The sequence below is a fragment of the Danaus plexippus genome (genome assembly GCF_018135715.1).
Source record: "Danaus plexippus chromosome 18 unlocalized genomic scaffold, MEX_DaPlex mxdp_20, whole genome shotgun sequence".
NCBI lineage: Eukaryota > Metazoa > Arthropoda > Insecta > Lepidoptera > Nymphalidae > Danaus > Danaus plexippus.
In genome coordinates, this window is record NW_026869853.1 from 5,260,507 (window position 1) to 5,280,311 (window position 19,805).

Sequence of the window (19,805 nt, forward strand, 5' to 3'; positions counted from 1 at the left end):
CGAGGTATGTAATGAAAAAATGAAAAATCTTTGACACCACATATATGTTATGTTACTGGATCGATGTCCTTATAAATATAGAAAGGTACTCTTTAACAAATAAAACGACGTTGGATCAAGAAACACGCCTTTAATAGAACATCTTACTAGCATACGAGCACGACACAATGATAACTACAGTACATCCTGCAATGTAACATATTAATATTTATTTCTGATTACATCTCTTGCGGTGTTGAATGTCAAACTTTGCCTCTGTTTTTGTCCCGCCGCCTGATGTGACCCTGACCTGACCGACCCTCCAGGACCTGTCTGGACAGCGCCGGCGCCTCTTTGTAACGCGACACGCTCGCTAGTCGACAACTTTACAACTAACAGAGGTCACAGGCCGCCCTTCTTGTTATTTATTCACAAGTTTTTTGTCACCGTAGCACGCCACCGCGCTGCCTTATTAATAATGAGCCCGTGAGTTCTCTTCGGTACCTTTGACTTTTGGGTAATATTATGTGTAATTCGTATGTACTCATACTATCTCGTAAGTCGCAATTCGCAGTGTCACAACTCACAAAGCCCCGCCGCGGGCGCGGTGACGTCACTGGGCTCGGGTGACATTTTAACAGCCGACCATTTTGTTTTTTGCTCCCGCACTTTTTCCGCGCGAAGCGAGACTCATAAAATTTGTTATTGATACAGTAAAATTTCGTATTAGGTTGTATTAAATTCGAAACAAAGCAAGGATTTAATTGGTAATCCGCGGCCGAGCTCGTATTTGTAGGAACAATATCCGTTTATTGTTTTAGGTTGTAAAGTCGCGGTGGACTTGTGCCGGGCGGAGTCTGAATCAATTCACCTTCCATTGTGACTCACTTTACGATTTTAATGTCGAACGCTGCCGACGTTTATACAGAGATCAAATAAAATATGCCTTTAAATAAGAACCATTTTATTTTCATACATCATTATATCGATAAGTACTATAAATTATATACAAGTGTGATTATTTTAAAATACTTCCGTCAGCTCTAGTTCCGTGTGTTTCACCGTGTCGATATTGAAGACATACATGCTATATTAAATACCCATATTCGCCTTTAATAGTAAGTACTTATATCTACATATCATTTTGTATGTACACGATTGCACCGCAGGCTGCCGTCCTTGTGTAATAGCGACAGCATCAGACTAAATCAACACACAGATGTATAATGTTATGTTTCCTTAACACGTGTTACCTTCTCTCGCCGTCTTACTCTAAGTGTTATTAACTTATTCAATATACAAAACTATAATACTCGTTCATAATAACCTCTAACATTTAATATCACTATATTTAAATTATAATATTAAAAGTCTTTATTATTCCGCTCCCCGTCCGTCCGTCCTGCTGTTCAGTCTGTGGTGACTCGAAACTCTATAATACTCTGTGGAGCTGGTATTTGGTAACTCACTCTAACGTGAAAGGACTGAGGCCGTGTATCTTATGAGAAGTATAGTGTAACCCAAGTAACCGCCGGCTGAGCGGCTGTCCACACCCCGCATCGCGTCTTCTACTGCCTAAACGTTACCCAACAAGACGGAACAGCTTCCAAGACGTCACCAATCACGACTCTATCTTGTCCCAGTGCTTTGTGTGTGTGTGTGTGTGTGTGTCATAGAGCGTGTGTGTGTGCGTGGTGCGGGACGGCCGGGCCGTGTCCGTGAGTCAGTCCGTGAGGCACACCGGCCTGCTGGCGACCCTGAAACATCATCATCCATTAACCAAAAGTAAACTACTCGAAAGTTTAAAAACCTGTCAGTGCCGGGTCACATGTCGAGACCAGACCATGTAAATTGTAATAACACAGAGGTGTTCTCTATGACTGTCGGATCTTCCCGGCACCCACGGTTTGTTAGTCGTCAACATGTTTGTAGTTAGTGTAATATATTGATCAAGGGGTGTGTCACCTGCAAGTACACGTAATAGTCGTAGGGTTGGTGCAGAGGCCAGCATCTCTGAGGTGGAACGGGGTACAGCGGAGGCACGGGGTACAGCGGACCACCCAGCTTATTTCTGAGGATGCGACTGATGCTGGACACTGAGGGCACGTTGTACTTGTCACAGACTCCGTCGGCCAGCAGTCTGTCACGAATCTCCCAGGCGAAGATGCCCGGGTCCTTCGCTTTTAACTGCTTGATGTAGGACACGACCTGGACGGTACACACACATACGGTGAGAAAGGTTCCAGTGACAGCTGCTAGAGACACACACCAGCACATGAGAACAACAACGATTAATGTATTATAAACTATGTGATGGACCCTGACGTGTCCACTTCGACAGTTGAGGAGCGTTTGTTTCTGACTGAATAGGCAGGCGGCACAGATTATAAATACTACATATTTTTAGACGGATGTCGTTTTTCATGCCAGACACCATGTACTCACTTTGGGCGTGGTGACCCTCGGTTTGGAGCCCCCGATGGCTCCCGGCAGTATAGAGCCCGTCTCGTGATACCGCGCCAGGATCTTGGACACGCAGCCGTGAGACACGCGCAGCTGACGACTGATGTCGCACGGTCTACAAACATACGAGGGAGTCGTCAAATTGATCTTCGATATTCGTGTGCGTGTCACGTTAGTCAGTTTGGTGTGAGCAGTACCTGATGCCGAGCTGAGCGAGCTCCACGATCCTGAGCCTGACGGCGTTCGGTAGCGGCCGTCCGTTGACGAACACCCCTCCCAGCTGGTTGACTTCCCCGTACTGCTGCGCGCCCACCATCCCCGGAGGCGGCATACCGCTCACGCTCGGATCTGAACAGCGCTTCAACTTTAGACCTTCCTATTGTCATGAACGCGGTTTCGTTTGCCGCCATGTCGAGATGTTCTTAAACTATATAGTATTAAACATAAAGGATGATTTAGATTATCTAGTAACCGTATTACTAACGGCCCTGTATGTTTTATAAGCTGACGGCTGTCACTCGTCCTCACGACATCTGCTGCCTGTGTCAGACGCGCGGTCGAGGGAACCAAAACGTTCACAACAATGAGGTGTGGGTACAAAACGTTCTGATCCAACGAACTGTTTGATGAATGAGACATTGACTCTAGAGTAACATCTCACAGGGTCACCTCACCTAACGATACGTGTTAGGTACAGAACCATACAAGCGGAACCAAAACTAGTAATCGTCCCCGGATCAATTATCCCTTAAGTAGATGTTAGCTAAATGTACCTTCCGGACACCTCACTATCAGCAAACTTGCATCTAATGAAAAACTGTCCTCGTGATTGTGTTGTATGTGATGTGAGGCTGTCGGTCAAGTAATTAAGGGATGTGATTCCTACACGAGGAGTTGGTGAAGTAGGTAGGAGTACGCACATATCACATTAAGCTTCAGGTCGAAATCTAAATCTCGGTTCAGTCTCTTACGTAATTTAAAACTCTTTAAAATAGAACGTATATACACTAATGAGGTAAATCTTCATATATACTATGATAAGGAATCCTCCGCCGTCTGCATCACCACGGGTCACGGAAGGTGGAGCTACTGAAATAGTATCGTTATATTTAATGTTTGACTCGGCTCGCGTCCGAAAAAACCCTCGCTACATTCTCATATTATATAAAGCTGTTGAAGTTTTAAATAACTCTTTATTTTTAAGTACATGTCTAATGATGAGAGGTGTGTGAGGTGACGGTAAAAACAACACCTGTGGTAAGGACGCTGTGAACGAATGTGACACCGATGTTACGCGGAACTGGAATTATGAATCAAGTGAAAGTCATTTTATGTAACATTGTGTTGCGATTCTAATATCACAGACACATGAAGACGGCTCCGTCCATGCTGTCCGTAAATAAGTAGTCGGTAGGTTAGGTTAGAACACTGAGAACGTCGCCATACTGCAGCGGCCCTTTATATACACAGCCCATACAGTCAAATAATATTGAGTAGGCTGAAATCAAACTAAGCTCTTCTGATAGTTCCTGCTGCGCGTCTCTCTTATTTTATGACTATATCGTATATACTACCGACGCTTCGGTTCCTTTGCTGCTACCGTGATCACGGTCACACGAAATGGCAGTGTTGGACACGTTCATCTCGACTATTGACTTATAAGATAATAAAAAACGCTCAGTATCGGAACAACTTAGCATCATTTAAATGAGTACACGCAAAAACCCTCGATCTCATTATATACTAGGCGTCTGACCCAAGACTGGAAGCCCTGGAACCTTGTACACGGAAAATTCAGTTTTCTTTATTCAAAAATAAAAATCTAATTATTACGCAGAAAATATAGCCCATCTCCTTAGACGATAGTTACAGGTTCCGAGATGATATCTGACGGTACGGAGAGTATGGAGGAAATGAATGGCGCGGAATAATAGCTAGAGATACATTCATGATGGACATACAGACATGCATTGAGAAGGAGCTAGGGCATAGTGTGGATATAATGTGCCAGGAGAACTCACTCCCGATATTAATAAGGGGGTAAGAGTTGGCGGGAAATAATAACGATTAATTGACAGTAATGTATGGGATATATAGTATATAATGTGTAGCGTCGCCGGTCACGTCCAGCGAGAAACGGAACGAAACGCGACACGCGATATTAACGTCGGACATTTAATATCCGCGCGTTATTACATCTTTACGACGGACGACGATAAAATGTAAAAATTAATTGTTTTCATATTTTTATTACATTTTAACATTTCTCTCGACGTTTATTAAACACGCGCCTTATACATCACAAACTACTCGTGACAAGTAACGCAACGCACAGGGCCGGTGACGGTCGCTAGTATCGTATGTTATCTAGATCCTGAGTCGTCCTTCATCGGTCACTGATAACGTTATCAGTGTAGCAACATTCGGCCACTCTGACGTCACCAGGCACCGGCTACCGGCCGTGTCTCGTGAGGTCGCGCCGCACTCGACATCTGGTCGTTGTTATCATGAGGGCTTAGGATTTAATAAGACCCGAAACTAAACGTTGCTTCAGACATGTTTCAAATGATTGCTTGCTAAACATTAGATGGACACTACAGCCCCTGCGTCGGTCCGCCGTCTCCTCTCGATATGTACATGTGTTACGCCTGCGTCTCCGCCCGCCGATGGACCGTCCATACGTCCGTCATCAGTGAGGCCGCGCGGAGTCTGCTCTTCGGTTGTCAGTCGGAGTACGGTTCCATTGTCTTGTAACACCACCGTTTGTAACTGTCATCGATATGTCTGTAAGCGTGCTTCATTACAGCGAGCGCGCCATGTTCGGGGGAACATTCTGATAGTTCTTTGTTTCTGTGTCAGTAAAGTTACTCTCCCGCGTTACACGGCGGGAACTACTCCTTCTCCACTATAGACTGCCATAATCTGTATCGTCAGTCGTAACAGGGACTATATTATCGTACGTATTTCAATGAGCATCAGGAAACCCGTGTTAAGGAACTGACCTATGATCCTCCTCCAGATGCTTCTTATTTATTTTGTACATTCACGAGATGTCGGTAATCATTATTATTTGTCAATATTTTAATTTTTAGTACTAAAATATTTGTTAAACGTCCTTAATGCCCGACCACCCTTTTTTTATTCGCGCGTCAGTTCGCCTGTTTTTATGCACATTATGTGTAGGTAGTTGAGTATCGTGGAAGTGCTCCTGCGTAACTTTGTCTTTCTTACGTTTTTAAATCTAGAATGATTTAAAAATTGTTAATGATCATTCAGTACATATACAGATAAGTGTTAAACGTCCCCCGTCTGAGTGTCGGGTCCGTGTGTCCGTGAGTCCTGAGCGTGGTGCGGCGTGCCGGTGGTAGCCCGTGTGGGTGGTACCCCGCCCCTGCACGTGCACATCCTCGCTCGGTGTCGCTCGGTGTCCTCACATCAAAGCGCCGCCGTCATCAAAGAACAGTCTGACCTTCGTCGCCAGCCCGCCCTGACCCGACGCTACTTTTGTTTGAACATTTTAATTTATAATTCGGTTTTCTGTTTGCTATGTGCCTATTCTTTATATCGCAGCATTACAAACGCAGATATTGTTCCTTCGCACCATCAACACGAGTGTCTGCTCGCGTTGACCCAACTCTCCAACTCTCGTGTGAACCGGCCAGGTCAGACCGTCGCCTCGTCTATGTATATTCTCCTCACATTAATAATTTCTGATATCCGTATCCGCCTCTTCCGTGCTTTTTTGACGGCAATACTTTTCTATAATACCGGTCATGTTCTTTAATTTGCCACGGCCCACTCTCATAATATAAATATTTAAACGACTCAGTGTTATTTGTCCCCCTTATTAATCCGAGCTGCTTCAATCATTGTCTTTTCATTATTCAGTTTATTAACGATTTCCAGAAAAGTTTGAACCCTGTGATTCGTACATCGATCTTGTATTGATCGCCTCTTTCTAACTTACTAATATTTTAAAACGCTGTATGAAATTTTAAAAACAAAGATATTTTATTAATTGAACACTTCAAATGGAGACCGTTTATATTAACAGCGTCTCTTTCAAATCACAAACATTAAAGGAACTCCGTCCCATCAATAAAGCTGAAGAATTAAGTAAACGTTGTAAATTGAACTTCATATTTCAGCTGAAGAAATGTTAACGAACCATCGAACCCTTTGTTCCACCCCACGGCCGCCTTTACAAACGATACCAGCGATATATTTTAAACTATAATAAACTTTGTATAATTCGCCGAAAACACTACTAACTGTCAACGGCGAGGCGTCAAAGGCGAATCGTAAATTACATGAAAAAGAAACATATTTCCCTTGTCCTTTCCGTCCCTGTCGCACACGAGGCGTTTTCGTATAATACTATCCCTTTCTGAAACCAATTAGTACGACTCAAAGATACCGATTCAGAAGCGATTTGATGGCGCTAGTGTTGTCAATGAGATTACTGTATTCAATTAATTAAATTATTATCTGCATATAAATGAGTAGAGTTTATTTACTTTTAAATTATAATGATCCACCATAAATATTCTTGCGAGTTTACAAAGTTTCTAGTTTAATTTATATTGAAGATATATCATGGCGTATTCCACGAACTAAGTCAATTTATCAAAATTTAGGTACCAATGACTTTTGTTCAAAATTAACTAAATAATCCCTGAAACAAAAGCTACAAAGGCTACATCTTACAAGTGTGTGATCATGTGGGCCGTCCCTCACTACTCGCTACTCACTACTCACTACTGACAAGACAGAACATGACAGATGTCAGTAGGACGTTGTCGGCAGTTTTCCACACATTAATAATACTTATGTTTGATTTTATTAATTTTATTGTTGTAAATTGTCAATTCTTTGGAGAGATCTGCCAACGGACAACAGTGATGACAAATATCGCAAAACGACTTGATGTATGTAAAGCCGCGTCCATAACTCACAGCGGCGGGAGTCGGGAGATATGCCGAGGTTTAAATATCCTACAGTTTTATGAACAGGAAATACGTAAATACGGCCAGGGAAGAGTGTAGCCGTGTGAGCAGCAATGATAAGTTGTGGTGTGTAATGTATGTGAGTGTGTGAAGTTTTAAATATGTAATTAAGTTTTATTCAAGGTTCCCTTCCGTCCTCGTTAGTTATCGCGGGCTCGGGGCTCGTTTACGGTCTTCTTTACGACGGCCCGCGCTGTAACTACACTGGTACTCCTATACACTGTACGGACATACAACACGAGCTCTGTTTATACATTTAACCGCCACTTAACGTGTATTACTATTTACGACACTCATATTTTTATATTAACCGCGTATGATACATCTTCCCCCACCCCCACTCATCAAAACATACTAATAAAAAAATACTTTTATCCTTAACATCTATAACTCATGTGAACACGACTGTATTACACCAACAAAAGTTAATATAATATGCAATGCGTGTAACCGGCGAGGGAGAAACATCTCGCAACGAACATACCTCGTAATATGTTCATTTTATAATAAATTTCATTGTTAAGTATATTTTTGTTACTATAATTGCGTATTTTGAACATGTATAAAGAAAGCATTGTTTTTATTATTATAATGATAAATGCATGCTGTAAATGACACTTGACTCCAAGAAACCTACGTTTCTACATACGTTACGTATCTTATACAGAGGCGTGTCGCGTGTTTTAACATGTGTAAATCTATCATTATATATAACACATATTTACGTCACGACGCGACATTACATTACATTAATTATATACATTATTTATATAAAACATACATTGATTATGTTCGCGAGTCTGACGAACGAATGAAGTGAAAAATGTTTAACCTACTGATATGTTAACAACACGAGGAATTGTAATTACGAAAGAAAAATGTATACTGAACGTTTGAAAGGTTCTTGAAAAAGTATTGGGTTCATTGTATCGTTATAGACCGAGTTCGCATACTGCGACGCTTTCAACTGAAGAAACGTCTTGGTACAATTGTAATCTCATATTAATCCGTGAGAGGAAACGATAAGTACGAGTCATAGGCGGTGCAGTCATCAAGTCATCACTGCTGACTACTGACTGCAGAACACGAGGCTACTGACTCGACTCGCGGCCGACCGATGAGCTCAAAGTGTGTTAAACGAAAAATCTATTTAAGTTTATTACATTCAACATTTTTGTAATAATAATAAGTTTGTTTTAAAAAGACAATCTAAACATATTAAAGAGAGGCACGTCTCATGAAAAGAGTAAAAAAGCTCTCGAGCCCCGGCGGACCTTAAGTAAAGTTAAACCTCTTTACTCGTTACGGCGGGCGAGTAACGGGACCTCAGTTGTATGTACACGTGTGGGTATATCTTTATTCTTTAAAAATATTTAAAAATATCTCTCATTATGTGATTTTGGCCAAAAAGCTAACGTAAAGTTACCGTCGGGGACAGGCTTAGCAAGAGATGGTGACTTGGTAACACGTTCATAAAAAAATCCCTATGTGGGTTATTGTGCTCGAAGATGTCTCATCGGGCGTGTTCAATGAAAGCACTGGAGTCGTCAGCCGTGAGCCGCAGAGACCCACAGTAACGTTTTAACTACGCCAATCATAAAGATATCATTTTCCTGTTACTTGATTAATGTTTCCATGTAACGAGTTATTCTGATTTTTTTTAACGACTCGTTCATTTGTATCGGAACTGTTTTAATTATAACAAATGTTAACTGTTTCACAATGGGACGGTGTCATTCAACATGGTCGAAGGTTGTACATTAAGTGTGTTAGAAATATATTAGAATAAACCCTGAACGCGCTCCCGGGTCCTCGTCAGACTCGCACATGTATCGTGTGATGCGTGTTGTGTAATGGTATTATGCAACACACGGAAATAATCTATTATATACATTAACGCATAACATTATCCCTGAGGACCTCACTCCTCCCGGCGCGGATCCACCTGATGTCGCAACCTCTTCCTAAATAACCGCTTCTGAGAGTGTTCATCTCGTTTCTACCGTATCTCCTGTAGTCATTATAATATTTGTCTCAGGTTGTTATAGGTTCTAGATCCACGTGTAGTATGTACGAGTTAGCGATTTATTTGTGTATACATTGCATAGCTATCGTCCGCGGGCACGCTCGCGACCGGTGTGTATGTGAACATAGTTTAGTACATCTGATCGCTTCCCGTGTCAGTGCGTTAACATTGTCGTCCAGTAGGTAGGCTCCGACTAAAACAATATTGAGCACGAGGAAAATCTCATATTAACATTAACTTCATCTTTAGAAATTCTAACTCGATGCGAAGGGAACCGTCCTCTATCGCCTCGGACGCAAGGTCGTCATTCGTATGTAGGGCGGAGGCCACACACGGCGCGCGGCAGCCGCCAAACGGTCACCGAGCAAACACCGTCTTTAAGAGTTAGCCTCGACTCCGCTTGTCACAACACTCGTGACGTCACACCGCCACTCGCTCACTAGGGAGTCACCTTTCACTGTGATGTTTACTCAGTGCCCGCTACTGGCTCCCGGCGGCTTCGCTCCACACCACGGTCATACTTGGAGAGACGTCTTCCAAGTTACATGCAGACATGTTCTATTCCTGATTATATGAGTGTCGGGTCTCGTCTCTGTTAATTCTCGTCGACCCTGTTCCCGACATGGGCCGTCTCCTCCGCGTGTGTCTGTCCTGTGCCGTCTCCTGTCAGCTGTCGCTCCGCCTTCTGTTTATATTAAATATCATCAAAGTAACGTGATCTCGGAGAGATCATTAGAGCTATCTGCGGAAACCGTTCTCATTATATTTCAAAGGACGTATTGTGTTCACTTATAATATTTCTGAACGTCTTCTGTCACCTGAGGAATGACAGTGAGCATTTAAAATGACAGCTCGGGGTCGAGCGCGGCGGGAGACAGCTGGCCTTATTAACCCTCGTAAAGACTGCGGACCGAAGAGTGTGTGTAAATCACGGCGGGCTAATTATTGACACCCTCCCAGGGAACACGTGCCGCCGCCACCCCGACCAGACAAATAGCTGAACATTGTATGCAACAACAACATACCTCGCGCTGCACACACTGACTGACACAATGATAAGGACAAAATGATGATGTGAGGACGCGATCACGGCGGGAACGCTTTGTGTTCGGTCGTATCATTAGTGGAGGCCTTGTTATCAGCCTCACTGGTCCAACACAATCTCATCTGGACTACTATGTTACGTCAGTCAGTCAGTCAGTCACAGGCGCCGGTCTCGTTTACGTTTTGTTTCATTATCGTCGTTGTCATGGACTGGTCATTCAGTTCGCTCGCTCCGTGTGGTCGCCTGATGTCTCCTCATGTTAAGTCCATTATCTCCGAGTATGTATATTCACTGCTGTGTGAGATGTCGTCAAACTGTTTTGGCCAATTTGTTTGTTGAGGCTATTTTAAGACGTGTAACGGCAGCAGCTGGACCGCCAGCCTCGTCGGTCGACATTCCCGGCGTGTTCGAGGCGAGCTTATTGAGAACTTTACACGAACCTGGTCATAATTAGGATAGAACAATAAATCACCGACACGCGGCGTCGAGATGAGACCAGACCTTTGACTCTAGCAGGCGTCCCGACACTCACTACATGTTACAAACGAACAAACATAAATATGTCACAGCTAATGTATCGTTAGCTACGAATCTTACGTTTGTCGATCGTTACGTTAAACGCTAAGAGACGTCCGTGACACGTTACGGTACAACTCGCAGTAGGCGACACGCCACTGATGGTACTGTCATTGTACGTGTAACTAGTAAGCGGTGAATCGATCACGGATATCCCACGGATCAATGTTTTGAGGAGTAGATAAAATAAAGGAATCCTATTTTAAAAATATATTACGAGGTAGTTACTATATTACTAGAGAGGTTTGAGTCGTACGTTATCATGTAGGTATATCTTTTAGTCACAATCTAAGTGATCCACTGACTAGAACTGATGATTCTCCTGGCCGGTGCCTGCTGGGACATGTCCTAACACACACCCGCTCACGATGATGTCTACTCCGTGGAGATTACACGGATATATGACTATGTAAATATTATGAGAGACACACCGAGTGAGACTCGGCGACAAATGTTGAAATACACGGTCATAAGATAATCCATGAGAACAAAGACTTGACCAGAGGAACAAGATGGGGCTTGTGGACACCTAATAGAGACACGGTGACGAGGAGGGCAAGTCAGTGGTGGTGGAATGTAGAGGATGGAGGCGCTAGATGCTCACGGAAGCGATGTTTAGAAACACTAACGGGATCACGGAGGACAGACAACCACTTACTGCACAGAGCTGGAGTATTATATTACATTGAGGGGCCTCCGCCCCGCCCGGCTTAGGGTAATGATGTTTACTTGAATTAGTACCCCGGCGTACCCGAGCAAACAGGGTGGCACACGGGAAACTGTAACATGAGCCGGTTAGACACAACGGATAGAGTGGCGGGGATGACGGTGATGACGTCACCCGGCTCCAGGGACCAGGCCCCGAAGATCACCGACACCAGGGTAGTAAACGCGGCAGGCCGAGTCCACAGCGCGGCGGCCGACAAGACAAACAACAAGAGGAGCGAGCCGGCTACTGCCTACACGTAGCGCGGCATGTTTACCTTACTACCGGAATTTAAATAGCCTGTGTCTTTATTTATAAGACGGTGCTGGTTTTTTTGGCGACAGTTTTTGTTGTTTGTGAACAATAACCCGGAGACATGTCGCCAATACACGGCCGACGTCCCTTACACGGATACACGTACCCCTCGGTGTTTGTCTTTATGCCTTTAATAGTGTTTGTACTAATGACCGGTGCGAGTCTGTGTGTTTGTTACAGACGACCTCCGGTTTTTATATTGACAGGAAAAAATCAGATGCATTTCATGTTATAGATGGTTACAGGTTACAGGTGATAGTTCAGATACGGGTCGGTATCACACGCGGAGAAGTGGTCTACAAAAGGACCGGCACAATACAGGAAATCATCAAAAAATTGTAGAAGAAATTTCTTTAAAATAACAATAAACCAGAGGACTGTGTGTCGTTGACAGAAGACATGTGGAGTGTACTACAGGTGACCCGTGACCTGGAGGCGGGTGTGCCGAGCGGTAATCGGCTCGCTGTTATAAATACTCGCCATTAAAGAGTTTAAGTCGGTTTTAACGGCGCTAGTGACGTTCAAATTATCGTCTATCGATAACCCCCGTGAACCCCGACCCCCAGCCGATAACCCCCAACACGCTGCAACGCTGACTGGGCTTTATAATAGTGTTGGAAACATAAATACAATAATCCGAGACTGTTCTTAGATTCGATGAAATGAAAGCTGGCTCTACGTGGAGAGATTTAAACGACACGGACAACAATACTGACTTATCTCTTCTCTACTATATATGTATATATAGGTACCCAAATGATTCCCTTCCTCCCTGAACCGATTACAGTATTGTTGTTATTGTTGTGTCAGTTACCGTCGGGAGAAGGTTTCTATGAAAGAAAACATTCAGACAAATTGGCGGAAAATATAAAATTTTATAAAAATTAACAATTCCTTCAATATATTTTTTGCTGGGCGTAATTTAAATAACTTCTAGTTGTTCAAACAAACCGCACAGCTTCCACGTCGTTACGAAGATCTCATGAGTGGGATGGATGTATGTTGGTGTAGCGAGAGTTACGTGAGGGAGAAACAAGGACTGTCAAGAGACGACTAGGAACAGTCCGACAAAATTTTGTTTCGTTTAAAAACACACACGGGTCTTAGCTATCTAAACTAATATTCTAAAGCTGCCGAGTTTGTTTGTTTGTTTGTTTGAACGCGCTCATCTCAGCAACTCCGGGTCCGATTTCAATAATTTTTTCAGTGTTTCATCAAGGATGGCTATAAGCTACATATTTTTTTCTAGAAATTAGAGATCCGCAAGAAAACTGCCGCTTTGTAACCCGAGGTGTAAAATCGAAAATCTATCCGGCGCGCGCCGCAAAAACTACTGATAATAGTACAAAATAATGAACTACGGCCTCGTAGGTCTCATTTGTATCTAGAAAAAGGTCCGCGAGGTTATATATCTAACTGTCACAGTTGAGTCGCGAGACACTACGTTAAATGTTTATCGTAATATTAATTCTTAACCAAATCAAGTGAAATACTTTTTGCTTCATCCTAATTGGTAACTTCGTTTGCAAGTTATCGCGAGTATGAGACGAGTGGGAGCGGTGACTCGCTATGAATTACCCGCCAGGGAGTTTCCTCCAGGTAGTATACCTCGTATTCCTCTTCAGTGTTTATCATAAAATCACTTAATTTCATTAAGATCCTAGAACAGTATCCCTCCCTACTAATATAATAAATGCGAAATCAATTGTCTGTCTGTTACGTTACGACGCCTAAAACGCTTCAGAGGCCGCGGTGGCCGCGGTGGCAGAGAACAACTCCGATGGTGACTCGGACGGAGCCGCGGGCAAAAGCTAGGCAACGATAAGGAAATTATTAACGAAATCCACGAGCTGTAGTTTTTAGAAGCAAACTATTTCCCTCGCCCAACCCGGCCTCAATACCTGGGACATGACGGGACCGGGACTGTGGACTGTCAGCTGTACAGCGCTTATATTAAATAAATATTTTATTATATGTTTGTTACACAACTTATTATTCAGAATAATCTACAGAACAATTGTCGGGATTCAGAGAAACTGATTATGAGACCCTCCACCTGGAGACGGTCTCACTGAAGATTACAGGAAAAGGAGATTACTGGACGAATTGTGATGAAACTTTATAGTAGGTGATAACACGGAGTATGGAACTTGTCAAGCGACTACAGGAGTACGCACCACCCAGCACCACCCAGCACCCAGCACACACAGGTGTATAGGCTGTGAAGTAACGACACACTATATTGTTTTAACACGCAACAACTCCTCTGCAGACGAGAGAAGAAGTTCCAACTACCGTGATGAACTTTAACGTCATGAGAAATACCTGCGCTTGGAGATTGAACCACCAGCCTCCTGACGGTGGCCCGCCAGCCGCCAGGGCCCAGCCTCAGACAGAACCTGATCATCGTCAGAAGACACCGCGACGCAACACGACACGACACAGGATGTAAGGAGTTGGAACAGATCTTAACAACATACACAGCGCGACGCGCGACTCCTCTCAGCTCTCAACCTCTACCATAAATATGAATAACGATCTATTAACTATCCGCGAAACAATAATCGCTGGACCCCCGCGACCCCGCGACCTCCGCCACCCCGCGACCCCGCGCTGACCCCTCACACATACAAACAGAGATAACCGGCACTACAATACTTACACGTGGAGGGTTTTTGTTGAACACTACTACGGATATAAACATTACACGGAGACGAGAAGAGAGTCCCGGGAGGCGCGAGGCGAGAGCAGAGAGGTGTCCGCCGACCGGCCGCTGGCGAGTTTCGGTACTGCTAGCTCGTCATGTGCTGACAGCGAACGGAACCTGCCGGTGTCTCGCCACCAGCTACACGAACACTGAAGCTACCCACATCACAGCGGCAACCTGTATATAAGGTAGGTACTGACGAAGACCAATGTGATCTTTTCCGAACCATATGTATATGTACTTTCTAAGAGTGTTTAGACACCACTGACCGACGGTGAAGGAAAACATCGTGAGGAAACCTGGTCTTATAATTTCTAATTATAAGATTGAAATCGCCAACCCGTCTCGAGCAGGCGTGGTGATTAATGCTTTAACCTTCTCCATGTGAGAAGAGGCTTTTCAGCAGTGGGCTCCGATAGGCTGATAATGGTGATGATGACTGACTATAGACGATATCTTGAAGAAGCTTTCCATCAGGACAGTATACTTAGATCACACGGGAAAGAGAGCCGACTCCTCACACCGAGTGGAAGTAACCTGTCTTCACATACAGCTGGGAGGCGAGGAGGAGCACCTCAAGAACACAGATGGATACACACTGAGATCTGAGAGGATAATGAAGACAAGAAACATCTGTAGTTCACTAGAGAAGGTGGCTGACTATTATCACACACCTGGATCCCACGCTCCCGACCTCAAGACACGGACAGCTCTAGACGAGACGCGAGAGAGACACTCTTATCACGGCTAATCGGGACAGAGGTGAGGGTCACAGGTTGGGGAGAGGAACACATCACGAACAACGACAGAGATCTTAGAGTGTGACCCGCCGACCAGGGCCGGCACGATAACTACAACTGAGCCGAGCGAGGCGGGGTATTGGAGACCAGCAACCACCGGACATGCAGGAGATACACGATGAACAGTCCACGACAGCCGGGCAATGATCTGGACTCAATACTGTATGTCCGTACGTACGATCCACCAGTCCACCAGTCGTCTCCTCCTGTCTGACCCTCAGTGTGTGTGTATGTATGTCTGTACGTACCGTGTGGTCCGCCGTACCCGGAGGCCGGCGCCGCGGCCCCGGGCGTGTCCCCGTACTCCTTCCCGTCCATGCCGGTCAGCAGCATGTCTCATGTCCTCCGCGCGCCGCGTCCGACTCCGCGCACGACTCTCCGCCATGTGCGCACGCGCACCACCCTCCCTCCGTCCCGCCGCGCTGCAGACTCGCCCCGCCTCCTGCGCCGCCGCCCCCCGCCCTCTCGCCACTCGTCCTCCAATCGCCTCAGTCCATCTCGGCCGCTCTCCTCGTTCCGTGTCTCCAGCGACCGGCGTGTGGTCCTCAGGTCCGCCCCTCCCCGTATCTCCGCTCCTCCAAGTGATTCTGTGCGGTGCGTGTGTGCTCATAGAGTTCCGTATCGCATGTCGTGTCCCCGCCTCTCCGTATGTGTCGCTAGGTGTGAGTCGGTCCGTCCTCTCCCCTCGTTATCTCTGTGTGTCTGTCTGTTTATGTTTATCGTGTAAACCGAACAAGATGTATCACTGCTCCTCATACAGGTCCACGGACACGTAACGCGGACCGTACACAGAGAAGCCAGCCCGGTCTGATGTCGTCAGGGTCCTGACAGAGACGGCATTTGGTGGACGGTAGACAGCTCGTCACACACATATACTAACACATGACATTCCATGTCCGTCTGTCCGTCCTCACTAGAGACGCGTGTGTCGGACTATAGTCAGCTAGATACGATATTTTGGTCGAAAACTAAATGTATGCGTGGTCGCTTGACTGCTTGTTTGCTTGTTTGTTTGTTTCGGTTAATATCTGGAGCCGGCGACCGGAAGTCCTACAGGAAGGGTCGAGGGTCCTATATATATACACTTTAGGTTGTGTGAAGATTGACTCGACTACTCTATATCCGACGCCGAGAGCGAGGGAGTTGTGAGTCGTTAATGTTGCTTAATATGTTAGTCCTTCAACCCAAGGCGAGTTTAAAATGGTTTAGTATTGAAGGTCATTCTCCCGAGACGCCTCCACGGTCACCGGCCATCACCACTCGTGTCACAGAGGGTTTAATGTGCGAGGAGAGTAAGAGCTCATAGCTAGTATTGACTATATAGAACGACCTACGTGATGACAGTGCCTCTCTCCTCTCTGTCTCTATCGGAACCGGAACCGGATGTGGATGCAAGGCGGAAGTCGTGGTAGGAGAGTGCTTATTTCATTGAAAGACAGGATACGACGAGAGATTTTCTATTCAACAGATACGTGTCCTGGTATCATCACCGCCACGTCAACTCACGCGCCGCGGCGTCTTCAACAGTTTCCACTGCGAATCTAAATTAACTTCAACGAAGCATTTCTATACGAGACTCGTTTTCGCTTGAGTCGTCCGCCGCAGACCCTGGACACTTTTACTGAGTCGCAACTGGCGGCCGTGTGTGTCCAGGCGGCGCGGCGGGATACTGACACGCTGGAGATCATTGCACTTTAATAGGCAAATAAATAATAAATACGTTGTATGCGTGTCACGGACCTGGCTCACGTATTCATAATAAAGGCAAAGAAAAACTCTAATACGTTATAGGTGCCTACTACTGGCTGTTCATCTCCGGGGATGTGACCCTCAGGCTGCGAGTGGAGCTGTCGCAGCATTAGAGGACACTGAGTAATGGACCGACAAACATACACCGGCGAGGGTTGTCCGGCAGGTGTCGTGTGTGTGTGTGTGTGTGTGTGTGTCTGGTTCTCGGAAGTCATGTTTCATGTCGGTCTGCGAATCGTTTATTTTGCTTCCGTCACGTTACTAATGAGCTCCTCTCCTCCCGGGGAGTGAGGGCGGCGGGTGCTGGTCGCGGAGCACGCGCCTCCGCGGCCGATAGCCGCCGACTGTCCCTCGTTAATATAATTGATACATATGAGTAGCTAGATATAAATCAGCGAGTGCGCGAGGCGCGAGTAACGAGCTGTACTAATGAGCGTCTACAGGCCGACACGCCGCACTAGTCCGCTACAGTCCGCTACAGTCCGCCACAGTCCGCCTCAGTCCGCCTCAGTCCGCCTCAGGCCGCTCCAATCGGATGCAGCTCACCGCCGCGGAACAGCCGGCGCTCCGTGCCTGATGTCTCCGCGTGATTTGTTAGTTGTCGAGGACAGAACGGGTTGAGAGCGAGCTTCGGCACGCGCGGCGTTTGAGCCGCTAGCTACCGACTCGACACAAGGCACAGGCAGGCCTTCCGAGCTGTGTCTGCGGTGTTAGAAGTGAGCGTTATCTATAAGTCCCTCCGCGTGCAAGCTGTCGGAACGGGTCATGTCTACCGAGCTTCCAAACTCATGTCCGCTGATGATGAAACTCATACACCCTAAGGGGCTCCGTCCTCGCTAGGAGCTGGCCGCCGCGCCGCTCGTGCATCTCTATTAATACGCATGTCCGTGCTCGGAGCCGCGCCATTAATTAGTGAACGTTTTATTGGCGAGGCCGGGAGCTGTTCCGCCAGGCCTGTCAGGCCCGTCCGTCGTCTCATGCGACATGTTCTATATTAATCCGCCAGCGCCCGCTCTCTCCGGCTCCGCCAGTCTTTTTATTCATCCGACTCGCGCTCGGTTCGTTTCCTTTTATTTCCTGAACGATCAAACAGTTTAGTTTTCGAACGTCCCTCCACATTCATCGGAAGTGTAATGTTTGCCGGAGCCGCCGGAGAGCGGGCTGACAGCTTTAATGGAGATATAAAGCACGGGCGAATGATTTATAATATATTGTAAACGGCGAGGCGACGGAACCGCTCGACCTGAACGAGGGAGGGCGGCGGCGGACAGCGCGGCCTCAGCGGAGGTTGCTGGACGCGCGGGCAGGAGACGGAGGTGACATGGAGGAGAGACGCACGGAGCGAGAGAGAGAGCGGGGCGATAACGATCAGGGAGAGGGAGGGAGTCCGCGCCGCTCCTGACGTGCTAAATGTCGCTCGACGGCTTTCAATTAGAAAACGACAGAGGAACTAAAACGGGACGCGGCTAATAATATGCTGTGTGCAAGAACCGCATCGGCAGCGGACCAGCCGACGGCACATCAATAACGACAAGCGGCGTGACGGACCGGGGGCAGGGGACGGGCGACAGGGGAGAGAACAGTCATTAAAGATTAAAAACATGCCATTACGTAAATTAATTTAGACATTTTTTATAAATACATTTGTTGTGCGAGCCGGCGCTCCTAGACTAGCAGTCGCGCCGGGATGTACTCGTGTTTTGTTAAAAATACTCATGAGTGATATTCATCGAGAACACTCAAAATGTTATCTTTCCTATCGCGTCACGATCTACCAACCCCTTATATATATATAAATAGTGTGTGTGGGTGTGTGTGTGTGTGCGCGTGTGTGAGAGCCGTCCGCCATGTTTCATGTCACGGCTGAGTGGTGGTCTCGTCTCCCGCCCTGCTACAGGCTCGCCGCCCGACGTTCCGCGCTCCACATTTCAGCTAATTGCTTTTTTCCCCGCGCTACGTAATTGATACGAGCGTCGGCCCCTTTCAAGACGTCACCGACACAGGACACTGTTTCCACTCATTAGTTTCACGCTCGACAGTATTCAATGAAAAAAATCTTCCTGAGGAATGTGGCGTCGCTGATTAGCTACATTAGATGCGTTCACAGACACAAACACGATCCACACGCTGACACACACATACACACAAACGCCAGAACACTTCCGCCGGGCTCCGCGGAGCATCTTTGACACTGAAGGAAAATACAGAAAACTACAGGTGAGAGTGGACCAGGTGTGACGTCACTCCGGCTCAGGAGGTCTGTGTAATACATGCGAGGCGTGTCTCCGTTACGTGAACGCTTCCTGCTAAGCGAACTGCCGGGCGCCCTGACTCCTGAGCTGTGACTCTCATCAGCATACATGTATCTAGATAACACTGAGTGACGTGTTGATCGTAGTAGTTGGTATCATTGAGAGCAGTTCCTAACGCTAC

General features: G+C 46.2%; 1 protein-coding gene across 2 annotated transcripts; it reads right to left on the reverse strand.

Moving 5' to 3' along the window:
* Positions 1-926: 926 nt before the first annotated feature.
* On the reverse strand, positions 927-16,031 carry LOC116773164 (paired box protein Pax-1). 2 transcript variants are annotated; one of them, XM_032665563.2, is made up of 5 exons: positions 15,872-16,031; positions 2,640-2,790; positions 2,425-2,557; positions 1,945-2,187; positions 927-1,736 (listed from the first exon to the last, which is right to left on the reverse strand). In XM_032665563.2, exons 1-5 carry the CDS (start codon positions 15,954-15,956, stop codon positions 1,650-1,652), a joined length of 699 nt encoding a protein of 232 aa, XP_032521454.1. In that variant the 5' UTR covers positions 15,957-16,031; the 3' UTR covers positions 927-1,649. The 2 variants fall into 2 exon arrangements, with proteins under 2 accessions (XP_032521454.1, XP_061384551.1); XM_061528567.1 differs by lacking the exon at positions 15,872-16,031 and adding an exon at positions 14,442-14,538.
* Positions 16,032-19,805: the final 3,774 nt, after the last annotated feature.

What these genes read in the sequence shown, in the direction of transcription:
- LOC116773164 (XM_032665563.2), bottom strand. Translation starts at nt 15,956, where the DNA reads ATGCTGCTGACCGGCATGGACGGGAAGGAGTACGGGGACACGCCCGGG. An exon ending in CGAGGGTCACCACGCCCAAA is followed by an intron (nt 2,188 to 2,424) that starts GTGAGTACATGG and finishes TGTACCGTCCAG; the next exon opens with GTCGTGTCCTACATCAAGCA. An exon ending in ACTATTACGTGTACTTGCAG is followed by an intron (nt 1,737 to 1,944) that starts GTGACACACCCC and finishes ATGATGTTTCAG; the next exon opens with GGTCGCCAGCAGGCCGGTGT.